General features: G+C 45.2%; 1 protein-coding gene across 1 annotated transcript in view; it reads left to right on the top strand.

The window, feature by feature from the left end:
* The window catches only part of ints2 (integrator complex subunit 2), a 22,403-nt gene extending 8,896 nt beyond the window's left edge, over positions 1-13,507 (top strand). The window contains exons 8-25 of the mRNA XM_008284833.1: positions 62-282; positions 418-543; positions 755-826; positions 2,067-2,181; positions 2,656-2,724; positions 4,256-4,390; positions 4,478-4,654; positions 5,324-5,438; positions 6,166-6,270; positions 6,378-6,542; positions 8,080-8,281; positions 9,410-9,535; positions 9,691-9,892; positions 10,621-10,902; positions 11,377-11,484; positions 11,675-11,780; positions 12,080-12,256; positions 12,821-13,507. Coding sequence (XP_008283055.1) covers positions 62-282; positions 418-543; positions 755-826; positions 2,067-2,181; positions 2,656-2,724; positions 4,256-4,390; positions 4,478-4,654; positions 5,324-5,438; positions 6,166-6,270; positions 6,378-6,542; positions 8,080-8,281; positions 9,410-9,535; positions 9,691-9,892; positions 10,621-10,902; positions 11,377-11,484; positions 11,675-11,780; positions 12,080-12,256; positions 12,821-13,002 — 2,685 coding nt within the window. The 3' untranslated portion in view covers positions 13,003-13,507. The remainder of the gene's footprint in view (positions 1-61; positions 283-417; positions 544-754; positions 827-2,066; positions 2,182-2,655; positions 2,725-4,255; positions 4,391-4,477; positions 4,655-5,323; positions 5,439-6,165; positions 6,271-6,377; positions 6,543-8,079; positions 8,282-9,409; positions 9,536-9,690; positions 9,893-10,620; positions 10,903-11,376; positions 11,485-11,674; positions 11,781-12,079; positions 12,257-12,820) is intronic.
* The last annotated feature ends 430 nt before the right edge of the window (positions 13,508-13,937 follow it).

Here is a 13,937-nt window from a genome sequence, read left to right as displayed (position 1 = left end):
GCTCCTGTATGAACACAGCAGTCGACTCAGGTCTCACCTCACCTTGTCTCTGTACCACCAGCGCAAGAGAGAAAGCAGCTCGGTGCTGTGGCAGATGCGCAGGCAGCTACTGCTGGAGCTGGTCGCCATCTTGCCACGCTCGCGCAGCACCCATGTGCCCAATGACGGCGACATGGAGGGGGAGGGCAGCTCAGGGTACTCCGGCCTCAGAGAGGAGCACGTGGTGAAGGCCAGCGCTCTGCTCCGGCTGTACTGTGCCCTCATGGGCATTGCGGGCCTCAGGTAGGTCAGAGACGAGCCATCAAGCTCCCGTTACTTCATACCTGTGCAATCATGATTTTGATGTGATTCTTTTTAGAGTCCACACACACATAAAACATTTGAATAGTTAATCAAGTCGGAGTGATTTCTCTCCAGGCCTACAGATGAAGAAGCAGAGCAGCTATTACAGCTGATGACCAGCCGGCCTCCTGCTACTCCTGCTGGTGTTCGCTTTGTCTCCTTGTCTTTCTGCAAGCTGCTCGCCTTCCCCACTCTGGTCAGGTACATAAAGCTGCTTCTATTGACTCCTACTTTCACAAGTCTTGGTTGTATTCAGCCAACACAAACAGTTTGGGATCACAAACCCTATTCAGCGACCAGTTCTGATTTCCTGCCAGTACACACTGGCTTCCAAAAGCCCTCTCTGGGTCATTATGCATTTCTTTTTTTATGAGTGGAGTTCACATCATCCTCTGTGTGTGTGTCTGTGCAGCACTCCAGAGCAAGAACAGCTGATGGTCATGTGGCTCAGTTGGATGATCAAAGAGGAGGAGTACTTTGAGAGGTAAGAGAGTCTCTGGAGCTGTGATGCTGTATGGGAAACTTCTTAGTTTGCACGTCTGAGGGAAAAGGAAATAAACTTTTACAACATTCAGCTTTCTTCAGCTGAATGAGGCAGAATTAACTTTTCACTGTGTTGTTTTAAATCTTGATGGATAATATAAATGTTGAAAGTATTCTGTGATTATTATCCAACACACATCTCCCATTTCTAATCATACAGTAAAGTTGTGCATGTGTTTTAAATTAATGCAAATATTATCACACTGCTGCTAATTTTATTGCCAGTATAAACATTCTGCTAACTTCAGGAAGCTGTTTTGAGATCATAAAATTACAATTAATATTGCAAAGGGGTAATACGAAGACATTTCTGCTGATATGTCATCACATCACGCGACAGCTGGTTCCACAGAACTAATAATCATTTCATAAAGCAGCGTTCGCCAACATGTGAAAGCATTATTGATGTTTCATACATACATGTAGTACATGATATGTAACTCTGACAGCCATGCTCATTTTAGAAAAGCTGCCTTTTTTCTGCGATTTCATTATTAATGCAATACTTTCCGTAGCTATCAGATTTCTGCGGTTTCACTCCAGTGTTGTAGATATATTAAGGTGTTTACAGCCTTTTGTTTTCTTTGTTTTGTCAGCATGTAGCACTATTGTGGGATTTACAGACTGTCTGTGCTGCTGCTGCACTCTTCACACTGCGCTCTTACGGTCGCTGGTCTTTTGCTCCCGCTACAGAATTAAGTGAAACTTTATACCAAACCAGGGAGAGCCGAGGAAACGCTCACAAAATCAGCACGGGGCAGTAAAAGTTAAATTGTGGCGTAAATGTGTGAAACGTCTCTGGTCACACTTAAACGTGTTTGTGTGCTTTTATTTATGCCCGCTGTTGGGAGGCGCGTGACCCTCCCTCTGGTTGTTCTCTGTGGGAACAGGCGGCGATAAACTCGGCAACGCTTTTGTTCGCTTATCTGTTAAAATGGAGCTAATAGGACTTGACTTCACAGCCCTGTTTATCTACGTTTGTATGTTTGTTAGTGACTCTAGTCCATAACTTTAATCTTAACTGATAGAAGAAGGTGTGTGTGTGGTGTGTGTTGATGCAACTAGCATAATGAGTTTATTAAAATTCTGTCCTGTAAGATGCAGGATTAACGACAAGCCTAAATGTCTTTCCTCAATTGCCTCTTCATCATGTGTGTGTGTGTGTCTCTTCCTCCTTACAGCGCTGCAGGCGTATCTGCTTCTTTCGGAGAGATGCTATTACTGGTTGCCATGTATTTCCATAGCAACCAGCTCAGCTCCATTATTGAGTTGGTGTGCTCTACTTTGGGGATGAAGGTAAGGTGGTAGGTGGGAGGGAGGCGGTGATCAATACATCCGTCTGGCTGACCAGCTGCTGGCCCCACTCCTCCACTGCAGCAGTGGCGCATATAAAGACCATATCACTAATGAAACACTTGCAGCATACACATATCTGGCAAGACACTCCATACCCTGAGGCCAATTTGCTGTTTTATTACTTATTAAGTGCACTATTGTTTCCTGCCTGTGTGCTAAGTAGTTTTCCTGTCTTAGTGTATTTTCCACTAAGATGTGTAATGTAATTGGATTTAGAGCCTGTTTGTTTCCACCCCTAGGGCAATCCTCTCAATTCAATGTTGTGCCTGCCATGTAGAATTTTTCTTATGAAATATGAAAGGAGGGAATTACAAAATACCAGCACTGCTGCCTGGAGGTTGTTTTCACTCAGCAGACCTACCATTATTGATGTTTCTTCTAATTTTTTGGGGGCTAATGTTCAACTTCCTACAGATTGCCATCAAGCCCAGCTCTCTGAGCAAGATGAAGACGATCTTCACTCAGGAAATCTTCACTGAACAGGTACGTTAATCCTTCCTCGTTCACATTTTGTGCTCACAGCTATGAATTTGCCTTCTTGCCAATGATTTAACGAAGCTTTTATTCTTCTCACCAAGTCAACAAACATCGTTCCCCCGTGACAGCTAAATTGAGGCGTGTAGCAGCTTCTAGTGAAAGAAACTGTCATAATGAAATAGGCATGTGAAGGAGCACAGGTAGCTTCAGATCATTTTGATGAATATTATTTAATACTACTGAGCAGTTTTTGGGCAGTGTTAGGTTTAGGAAGCATTAGCTGTAGTCAGAAGTCAGTGGTACATCCGGGGCGCCGCTACAGCTCACCTGGTGGAGCTGGCATCCCATGTGCAGGGCTACAGTCCCCTATGTGGAGATCATGAGTTCGAATCCCGCTCATGACCCTTTCCCACATGTCCTTCCACCCATTCTTCACCCCCACTTTCCTGTCTCTCTCTCACTGCACTATATAAATAAAGGCCAAAAAAATAACTTAAAAAAAAAAAAGATGTACATGGTTCATTTTTATTATCATCACTCCATTCAACAAAACACCTTCTATAACTGGTATTAAATAGTGGCTTTATATTAATAAGTTAATGACGAAACCTCTTTAAAAAACACATTCATGAACTCCGTTTTATTTCCATTCTTCTGACATGTCACGGCGTACAGCTGATCAGTTTTTACTCTGCATATACGGTGCAGTACTGATGTCTATATGCACTACTTGTACTTGACATTATATCCGTGCAGATGTGCTAATAATGATGATAATAATATTCTTGCTGAACTGGAAAGGCATTCCAACTGAACACACTGTAGAGACGTTACCGTACCAGAGACCTGCTGGTTGGTAAAAGTGTACCATTCTTTTTAATTAGCAAAGACTTGGAATGAAGCTTTCAAATAATAAAATCAATAATGTTGTTTATAACATTATTTTTGTAGTGGCGTAGCATTTCTATAGCATGTGAAAAAAGAATGTAAGTAATAAACTAGCTGCATGTAATAAACATTATTAGTCCAGAAACAGTGGAGTGTAGCCTGTGAGTGTTATGAACCCTCCTGTGCAGCCTTTAAATGATCTGTGACACCTTTTGCATTTGATCGTCGGCTCTAAAAGTCACTAAAAACCTCCACATGTGGGGTGTTTGTGTGTCAGTGGACCTGTTAATGCACTTTCATCCCCAGTCTCCAGGAGGACACCTATGACAGTACTTCCGTTACCTTTAGTACCATAGAAAATATGTACCATCACATTTTCAGAACTTCGGTACTGACTTAGTCCCAAAGTGTGGCTTCTCCTGACACCTCTAATACATGTAAGATTTCAAAACTAGAAAAACACAGTCACAGATGATGGTACAGACTCTCCCACCCTGTTGGTTACCAGCATGCAGTATGTTGTTATATGATCTGATTCTGTTTGACCTCTCATGTTGTTTTTGTTCACATGGATGTTTCTGGCATTAATTGGAAGACCTTCACAGTACCTTGCTATATTGATAACACGTTCGTTATTCTTGCGGTGCAGGTGGTTACAGCCCATGCGGTTCGAGTTGCGGTGACCAACAGCTTAAGCGCCACCATCACAGGATTTCTCCCCATTCACTGCATCTACCAGCTGCTCCGGAGCCGAGCCTTCACCAAGCACAAAGTGTCCATCAAGGTATGACGTCCATCGTGTGGCTCGTCGTGGTGACTTTAGAGGTACATCTTGTTGAAAGATTAATTTCTCTTTGCGTGTGACTTCAAGGACTGGATCTATCGTCAGCTCTGCGAGACCACCACGCCCATCCACACGCAGCTGATTCCCTTGATTGATGCGTACATCAACTCCATCCTCACACCAGCTTCCAAGGCTAACCCCGAGGCCACCAACCAGCCTATCACTGAGCAGGAGATCCTCAATGTCTTCCAGAGCTCTGCCGGGGTGAGTCAGTCACTAGAACTGCACAAATCTAAATCTGCACCCAAATCATTGTGTGGTACACTGCATTTGTGGTGTAGTTTTGTTGTCTTGATTTTTAGAAGAATGCTGCCTTCATACTGCTCAATACAAACTGCCTTTGAGTTATTCTGGCTCTGCTTGGCTTCATTATTGCTGTAGCGGTAGTAGTTGTTGAGAGCACGCTGTTCTTTGTGTTGTTCATCCTCATCCCTCCTGTTCCGTTGCTTTTCATCATAATGGGTTCAACATGTGTTCTCAGTCTATATGTAGTCCACAGCTTGTTATGCAGTCGTATTTAAAGTGAGTCTGATGAGAGTAATAATGAGCTGCAGCAATACGATCAGAGTACAGGTACTGGATTTTTATTGTTTCTTTTAAAAACATTAAAATTAGCCTGAAGCTAAATCGTTGCAGCATAAACTGTTTTTCTGACACGGATTTGTCAATATTGGCTGAAGTATTTTTTAAAGTTGGAGTTGAGGGTGAAGCCGGTTGTTGGAAACGTGCCAGTTTCAAGCATCCCAGGATTTTTTTTGTTGTTGTTGTTGTTGTTGTTGATGAACTGATGAATCTTTTGGATGATCCGATGCCGATGCCCCGTCATGCTGCCCATCTCTCACCCGTGCTTTTCTTTTTTCCTCTACTGGTTAGCAAGGGGATTGTAGTCGAGGAGGACGGCAGCGCTACTCCATCACCACCCAGCTCCTCATCCTCTACTACATCCTGTCTTATGAGGAGAACCTGCTGGCTAGCACCAAACAACTGGGTATGTACAAGACAATAGCTGTGTCCAAACAAGAACGCTGCACTGTGCCTGGCTCCCCTCTGTGCTGTTGGCTCACTTCCTCAACCAGTTCTTATTTTCTCTTTCTTTGCCCGTCTAAAGTGCATTCACTGTCATTTCCACTGAAGAAAGTATTGTACGTAAGATGGAGGGAATTTGTCAGGCAGCGAGAAGAGAAAGGAAGCTTTTGTCCTCTGTTAAGTTGTAGGAGACGCTCTCACTCTGGATGTGCAGTCATTCATCCTTTTCTCTCTTGGCACTGAGTGTTGGCTGCTTCATAGAGAATAAATGGAAGGCTGACAAAGAGCCAAGTACAATGGCTGCAGGAGCAAAGCTAACTAGGACAGCTGTAGGTTAGATTGAGCATTAGCAGTTAGCCTAGTCAGTGTTTATTCTCTCCCATGACGAGCTCTCCTCTTGCCCTTCATTAGGCCAGATTTATGTGAGAGTTTATGCCCATCTCTTTAATTGCTGTGTTTACCCAAGTGCTCCCACAGCCTTCAAGGAAGGAGTAATGAAGCCCATCAGCAGTGGTAATGAACCCACGTCAATGAAAAATCACCTCCGTTTCTTTAACGCACAGTGGCTCTGGTGTCCTTACACAACCAAATAAAACACTTATGCTCCATCTTGTCCTTCTTTTGCTTTATGTTCTCGCTCTCCCTGTTTGCTGTGCTTCACTCATCCCTTTTTCTCTCTGTTTTTTAAGCTCTGATGCAGAGGAAGCCAAAGTCCTACTCAGCAGCCTTGATGGACCAGATCCCCATTAAGTACTTAGTTACCCAGGCCCAGGGGCTGCAGCAGGAGCTGGGAGGTAAAGTGTCTGATTACAAGTCTGCGTTTATTTGACTAAACAGATGATAAATAATCCAAGTGAGCTGTTGTCTCTAAAATCTGAAAATAAACTGTCGCTAATTGCAGGTCTGCACTCGGCCCTGCTGAGGCTTCTCGCCACCAACTTCCCCCATCTGTGTCTGGTGGAGGACTGGGTCTGTGAGGAGGAGGTGACTGGTACCCTGCCCCTGCTCCGGAGAATGATGCTGCCCAGCAACACCTGTAGATACACTCAGAGCCAGCTCCACCAGGGTGAGCCAAGCACGATGGCACATTTAGGGTCGCAGTGGGGAAGGAGGTTAAGACTGGTAGTTTTATATGTACTGCTCCCATAGCTTTCTGCTAAAACTGCCGGATGCTCAGACATAATGACACAGTTAAACTGAAAAGAGTAGAAGAACCTCACATGAAAGAAAGGCATGTTGGGAAATAAACCAGCTGTCCTTGTCCAGGGGTCAGGGTTGGGTCGGTGAGTCGTCATGGTGGAAGAAGGAATAAACACTAGGGCTGTATTTTACATTTTCAGGTGAAAGCCTTTATCCAACTGAAATCTTATCTCAATACTTAATCCTTATGGGTTTAAAGGATATGCTGTAATTGGCTTTTCTTTGTTAGACATCATTGACTAAATGCAGCGTGATGGCGTGCGTCCATGTTTTCTCCAGCAGAGCAGCTCTGGCAGGCCACCGCGGAGCGCTTCATCAGAAATGCAAACCCACACCGTGCGTGGGTTTAGTCACTATGACAGCAATATCTTGACAACATATCACCGCTTTAATCGTCGTTACATGACAGATTAGCATCAGCCCTTTTCTGTCTGACAGCTTGTGATGACGGCCACAACAAGCTTCTCCTCCATTTTTACGGTTACCGGGGTGATGAGCCCCACCTAGCCACGGTGACGACACCAGCGCCTCTCCAAAAAAAAGTTGTCAGATTTCACTAGAAGTTCTCTGAAACATGCCGCTAGGGGCAGCACTTGTTCTCCAAGTGGCATCCGTACACTTCTGCTCTCCCCTCATTGGGAACAAAAACAGAAGCTGCACTCAGGATCAACATAAAAAGTGATTTCAAACGAGCGATAACAGAGTTCATAGAGTGGTGAAGCCTTTACGTGAATGATCAGTAGCTTTTTTTTATCCTGTAGTTTAGGTAGTGTTGGCTGATAATTAATAATAACGAGGCCAATATATGAAACAGATGTACGTTTGCTGAGAAACGAGAAGTTTGGTGTCAGAAATTAAAAATAAAATTACTGCCAACTCCGGCACCAAACTTGGCACGCCTCTGCTGCTTGATGTTTTGCATATGTTTAATTAAAAGAGAACCTCTCAACATTTATTCTTCGGTGCTGATGAGCTCGTACTTGTGATGCATAACCAATCAGATGGTCCTGAGGCATCAGAGCCAAAGTAGTGCGTTCTTAAGTTAATCTTATTTTAGTAAAAAAATAAATAAAAAATAGCCACACTGATAATTACAAACATGCTGAACACTGGATCCAATAATCAACCAAACCTGTAATCGTCTTTCATTTAAATCATTTACAGTCTGAGTCCTGAAATGTATTCTTACCTGTAAATAGCAAGTTGTTGAATTTATGGATTAAGTCTCAGGGTTAATAACCACTGGAGTTATTTTCTCACCATCATCATGTCAAAGTCAACGTGTTTCCTCCAATGCATACGTCAAACCTTTCTGCTCACTTCAGTGTGTGCATTAAGGGAACACGACAAGACGCCGCATCCCTCGAGTTTGATGAGTTACCTTCAGCGTTTTGTCCCCCCAGCCTTCCAGAAGTTGCCATCCAGCAGTCCCAGGCTGATGCGGATCCTGGAGCATTTAACGCTGCTGTCACCTGGAGACCTGATCCCGTACGCAGAGGCCCTCACAGCCAGCATGGCTCTGCTGCTGGAGCCCGCTGTGCCTCGCCGTATACTGCAGACGCTCAACAAGCTGTGGATGGGCCTCAACACTGTGATGCCCCGCAGGTACGAGCTCTGGACAGGACGAGATATAGAAAAAAACATTAATATTACATTTGTTTACACCATGTAGATTTAAATTTCATATAAGATAAAATCACTGGTACGCCTAATGGGTATTCTAATTCTGCCTTAATGGCGTTACTTGGATACTGGGGCTCCTAATAAGTGTCTCTTTCTCAGTAACTGGAAGTGGGTACGTTTTGCTGAACTTCCCTCTTGGCTGCCAGTTAAATTTAGAATCGTACATCTCCTCTAAAAGGTTAACAGTAGTACTTGACTGGGTCTTGTCTCTCCCAGGACTGTGTAAAGTTGCTGGGAGTAAATGGATTAAAGGAAGACCTCTGGAGCGAGACTTGTTGCCCTTAACTCCGGGCTGCTTGCTCTATGATTATTGTATGAAGAGATCAGAGGTTTTGAGCCGAGCAGCTCTGTCAGCCTGCGTGAACTCTCTGGACAGATGAGGGTCACCCTCACGGTGCCCCAGGGCCCAAAGGAGCACAGTTACCAAAGCTCTGAGCAGACATCCTATCGATCCAGAAGGGTCCTGTAACAAGAAGAGCTCAGGGCAGGAAAACTGAGCGAGGCTCTCCATGAGGTAGATGTGAGGGAGTTTTGCCCCCTCCCTCGTCTCTTCCTTGCTCCCTCCCGTATATTGAATGTTGCAGCGGGATGGGCAAGAGAGGCTCTGGTGAATTTAGGAGGAGGGCAGCAGTGTCAGATTTCACACAGATCCGCTGATTGATGCCAGCGCGCGAGCTGCATGAAGGCTCGGAGCTCCAAGAGTGCCCTGCTGTTTAGAGTTTAGCGTCGGCCTGGTGAGAGGGATTGAGGGTGAAATGCTGCCATGGGCTAGTCTGGGAGTAAATGAAGTCATTAAAGCCCGACTGAAGTGTGTGCCACATTAGATTTTGGTAGTATTTGAATTTTCTTTTTTCCAAATCAGTTTGAAGTGAAGATCCTGTTGCCTTTGCTGTTGTTCTTTAACAAAGCCTCGTGTCACATTTCATTTGAGCTATGATGCTCCAAAGCCAGGCAAAAACAACAACTAGCACTCCAAGTCAGACGCCGCGCATCCCTCACTTCATAGAGCTTGATGTAGAATGAAAGGTAAAGTGAATGTCTGTGTTGCAGGCTGTGGGTGATGACGGTGAACGCCCTCCAGCCGTCCGCTAAGCTGCTCCGGCAGCAGAGGTACACTCAGAACGACCTGATGGTGGATCCTCTCATTGTGCTGCGCTGCGATCAGAGGGTGTACAGGTAACCACATCCACTGTTATGACCACATCGATGATGGAGGGACAGGTGGAGACTGTCAATAGATCAGAGAACTGCTGATGTAAACAATATAAACGAATGGTTCATGTGTGTCAGTTAACTCAGAGTGAACTCTTCTCTGGTTTGTCTTTGGCCAGGTGTCCTCCTTTGATGGACATTGTCCTTCACATGCTGAACGGCTACCTGCTGGCCTCCAAAGCTTACCTGCAATGCCACCTGAAGGAGACGGCCGACTTTGATCGACAGAGCCAGACTGTTTCCAACCTGGGTGTTCCTGGACAACCAGACACACCTGAGGTCACCAGGGAGGAGCTGAAGAACGCCCTTCTAGCTGCACAGGTGTTTAAACCGTTAATATTGATCACTTTTAATGGAGGACGTGTGTTTCTATCCTAATGCACCTGATCTGGATGTTATCAGCCTCTTGAATGGCTGTTATCAGTGCATGTCATTTCCATACACGGGCCTGCAGAGACCTCCATCACCTTCTAGTAGGCACGTTTTTATGACCCCATTTAATGTTATCGCCTTATTTAATGGCGATGGAGTCACAGTTTAGCTCTTACAACGAGGAACAAAAGTCCACATATGGAAGCTGGAGGGGATGGAGGCGGCACAACGGATGAAGCCACATCTCCAGGATTATTTTTGGACTTCTTGTAGTTTTGATTTCACTTAAAGCTACCTGGTTGAGTTTACAGACGTATAACTTGTGTTAAAATACACCGTCTTTGCTGTGTTTACCACATGATGCACAGTTCAGTTTTGTATGTTTCAAGGGAAACGACTCCACTGAGAGGTTATTGGTGTTAGTTTCTGTTTGATCAGTGATCAGAGCAGATGACAACGTGATTACTGAGCCTAGTAGAACGTGGAGACATTCCCTCCTGGCTGATGTGTATGAACATGCCATCATAACAGCCATTTATTATACTGATACCATCTAGTGCTTCGTGTGACGGGGTTACACATATGTAGAAATAATATTGCATGAAATAGCACTAGAACATGTAGGAGATGACCTTTTGCACCCCGTCTCATACCCACTTGTTTCTGTTTGACTCCAGGACAGCGCAGCAGTCCAGATCCTCCTGGAGGTGTGTCTGCCAACCTCCGAAGAGCAGCAGCTGGGGGCCACCACAGAAAGCCTGCTGAGGAGCATTCGGGGCTCCGTGCCAGGGAAACCGAAACAGGGAAGCCTGGGGCCGAGAGCCAGAGGGGGCGTGGAGGATGCTGAGCCAGAAGGAGGCCTGCTCAGTGACTTGAGGGAGGTGCAGTGTCTCATCTGCTGTCTTCTGCATCAGATGTTCATCGCTGACCCCAACATCGCCAAGTTGGTTCACTTTCAGGTAACACAGCATGAAGAAGGATGCTTCAGATCGTAGCGCCGTTCCTGCATAACTACGTCTTCAAGCTTCCACCAAAAATGTTGGCATTGAAAGTAACATTATCATAATAAATGATTGGTGCCACGGTGCAGAAAATACCTTTGAGTGAGTTTTTCAAGAAGAGCTAAATCACACTGACCCCATTAGTCATCACATTGTGCCGCGGCATTAGCAGTAAGTGACTGCGCTACTCCCAGAAGCAGCAGCCAGCCATATGGTGGACTTCATCAAACCAATCCTTCCTCTGTCACACTAATCCAGCCTTATCCACACCGCTAAGCAGAGGCTGCCGTGTGCCTCCATGTACACACACGTGTTTCAGATAGTGTGTGTACATGACTACCGGAATAACTGCACTGTGCGTTTCTTATTCCTCCCTTATCTTCCTCCTTTAATTATAAGTTTCATATTTCCTCTTGTCTCCCTCTCTGTCAGGGTTACCCTCAAGCTCTGCTGCCTCTCACTGTGGCAGGCATCCCCTCCATCCATATCTGTCTGGACTTCATCCCAGAGCTGCTGGCCCAGCCCCAGCTGGAAAAGCAGGTGAGGCCTCCCAACCTCCCCTCCCCGCTTTTTTCTGGCTTTAAATCCCAGACTTGCCCTGGGCGTGTGCCAGAGCCTCTCTTACACTGTTGTGATGTTTTAAAAGCACTTCTCCTGCGTGTTTGCATATTTGCTACATAAATAAATGGGGTAAAACGTGTAGCTGTTGTAATTGTGTGTGTCCCCACAGATCTTTGCGATTCAGTTGCTGTCATACCTGTGCACCCAGTACGCCTTACCCAAATCCCTGAGCGTGGCCCGGTTGGCCATCAGCGTCATGGGAACCCTTCTAACAGGTCAGCAAATATCTGTTTTTGTCCATTTTATTCCATCTTTTTTTTATCTGCCTCTGCTCCTGGTGGACTGACTGCATCCTGTAACTCACAGTTCATCTTGTGTACATCAGCTGCTGTCACACGCTTCATCTGGACGTTTTTATTCCTGTGTGTGGCTGCCACCATCTGGCCTTTGGCTGTCAGTGCAGCTTTCTTTCTCCATTACAGAAGTGTACAGTGTGTACCAGCCCGTCGGCTGCTGTATCCAGTGTTTGCTCAGCTCTTCTGTACACTCTAAGTGTGTGTGTTCTGCTTTATAGTGCTGACTCGTGCCAAGCGGTTCTCTTTCTTCATGCCCACCCTGCCATGTCTGGTGGCCTTCTGCCAGGCCTTCCCTCCACTCTACGATGACGTGGCGGCTCTGTTAGTACAAGTGGGCCAAGTCTGTGCTTCTGATGTGGCCACTAAAGCCAGAGACATCGACCCTCTCATCGCCCGTGAGTATACTTAGTCATTCTGGTGCCATTATGACTGTTTCACATGTCACTGTTCAGGTTTGTTTTTCTTTACGTTACACAACCGACACATGGTCTCAGACTGAGATAGATGAGAAATTAAGTGTTCAGTCTTTCCCTGAGTTCCTGATTTACCTGCACTGCTGGATGATCACCATCTAGTCTGAGGCACCACAGACAGTTTGGTTCATCTTCCTACGTTCAGATGTCCAGATTAATGTTATCAGGCCAATGTGTTGTGAGCGCACAGTATCTCCTCCAGTTCAGAAAATAGCCTTTAATCAGTCTTAAATACTCATCTGGCAAAGCGATTATTACATTCTAGTTATGGACAAATACTGTGTAGATGTTAAACAGTGGTCATTACCAGAATTTCTGTCTGCTAAAAAAATATGCAATATATTATTTCTGGAGAAAAGACTGCATTTGACTTTGACAATAAAATGTTATGTTGTCGTTGATATGTGGAACGGGTAGATCATCGAGAAGAGATCGACCACTGTTGATGTAAGGAGGCAGCATTTCAACAACATTTTTCTACCTCAGGCCTGCAGCATCTGAAAGAGAAACCTCAGGAGGCCGTGGCTCCAGGAGGAGGCTCCTCCAAGCTGACTCTGCCCCAGAAGACAGCCGAGGAGCTGGGTGGAGCCGACCCTGACGTCCAGCTCTGCTACTGCCTGGAGGCCACGTTCATGGACATTATCAGCTCCACCCTTCACGGACTATAGAACATCTGGACAGAGTGCAGGGACTCGACTCAAATCACCAACACTTCTAAGAGGGCTACTGTCAACAGAAATATCTTCATGTGCTTCAAATGGACTCTGATGTCACCTCTGTCAAGGGCTTTCAGGTAACGATGGGCTGTGGGCTGCTCTCGCTCTGTGCTCACGCTGGACCACATGTCCGGTCTGGTCTGGTCTGTGTGGACTTACAGTGAAACACGCACTCTCCAACCGTCAGGCTCCGCTTCAAGAATAAATAAGTCATGATTTGCCGTTTATTTAGAACACGTCAAATGTTTGTGTGCTCGGTCACAATTTGTAGAAAGTAAAATACAGAAAATGACAAAACGGGTTCAACTTTTCTGACCCCTGTAGGCATATTTTTCTAATTTGCGAGTGTTGTCAACTTGTTTCTCACATGTAAAAACAAAAAAAGGAAAGTGTTGCCTTGACATGTGTCGAGCTTTTGTACTGTATTTGTTTGTAATAAAACAAAATATTTGACTGAGGTGTGTTCTGGGTAAGGGGAAAGAAATCCACATTCTTTCTCTCCAGACTTGTTTTTCTTTTATCTCTGACTTGTTTGCGTTTCGTCTCAACCTCCCCGGAATCTGGCGGTTAGTTCAAGTTCGACATTAAGGGAATCTGGACGTTCGCTAACGTCACAGCTGCAGCTCGAGTCTGTTTTATATGACGGGAGACAACGTGTTAAAGCAAAGGAGACTGGTAACCATTAATCAGTATAAAGATGTTATTCACCCTAGCAAAAGATCATGCCCATGTGTTTATTGAGTCAGCAGGGATGATATTAGATGACAGAAGTTGATCTGCAGTAGAATTATTACTTGAAAGCAACACAGACTGCCTGAGAGCTTCGCTGCATTTCAGCCCATTATATATATATTTAGATTTTTATGCTGAATTTTGTTTTACTTTCG

Source organism: Stegastes partitus, unplaced genomic scaffold (genome assembly GCF_000690725.1).
Source record: "Stegastes partitus isolate 25-593 unplaced genomic scaffold, Stegastes_partitus-1.0.2 Scaffold375, whole genome shotgun sequence".
NCBI classification, from domain to species: domain Eukaryota; kingdom Metazoa; phylum Chordata; class Actinopteri; family Pomacentridae; genus Stegastes; species Stegastes partitus.
The sequence above is the reverse complement of the archived record's forward strand: the minus strand, read 5'-3'. Positions and strand labels throughout refer to the sequence as shown.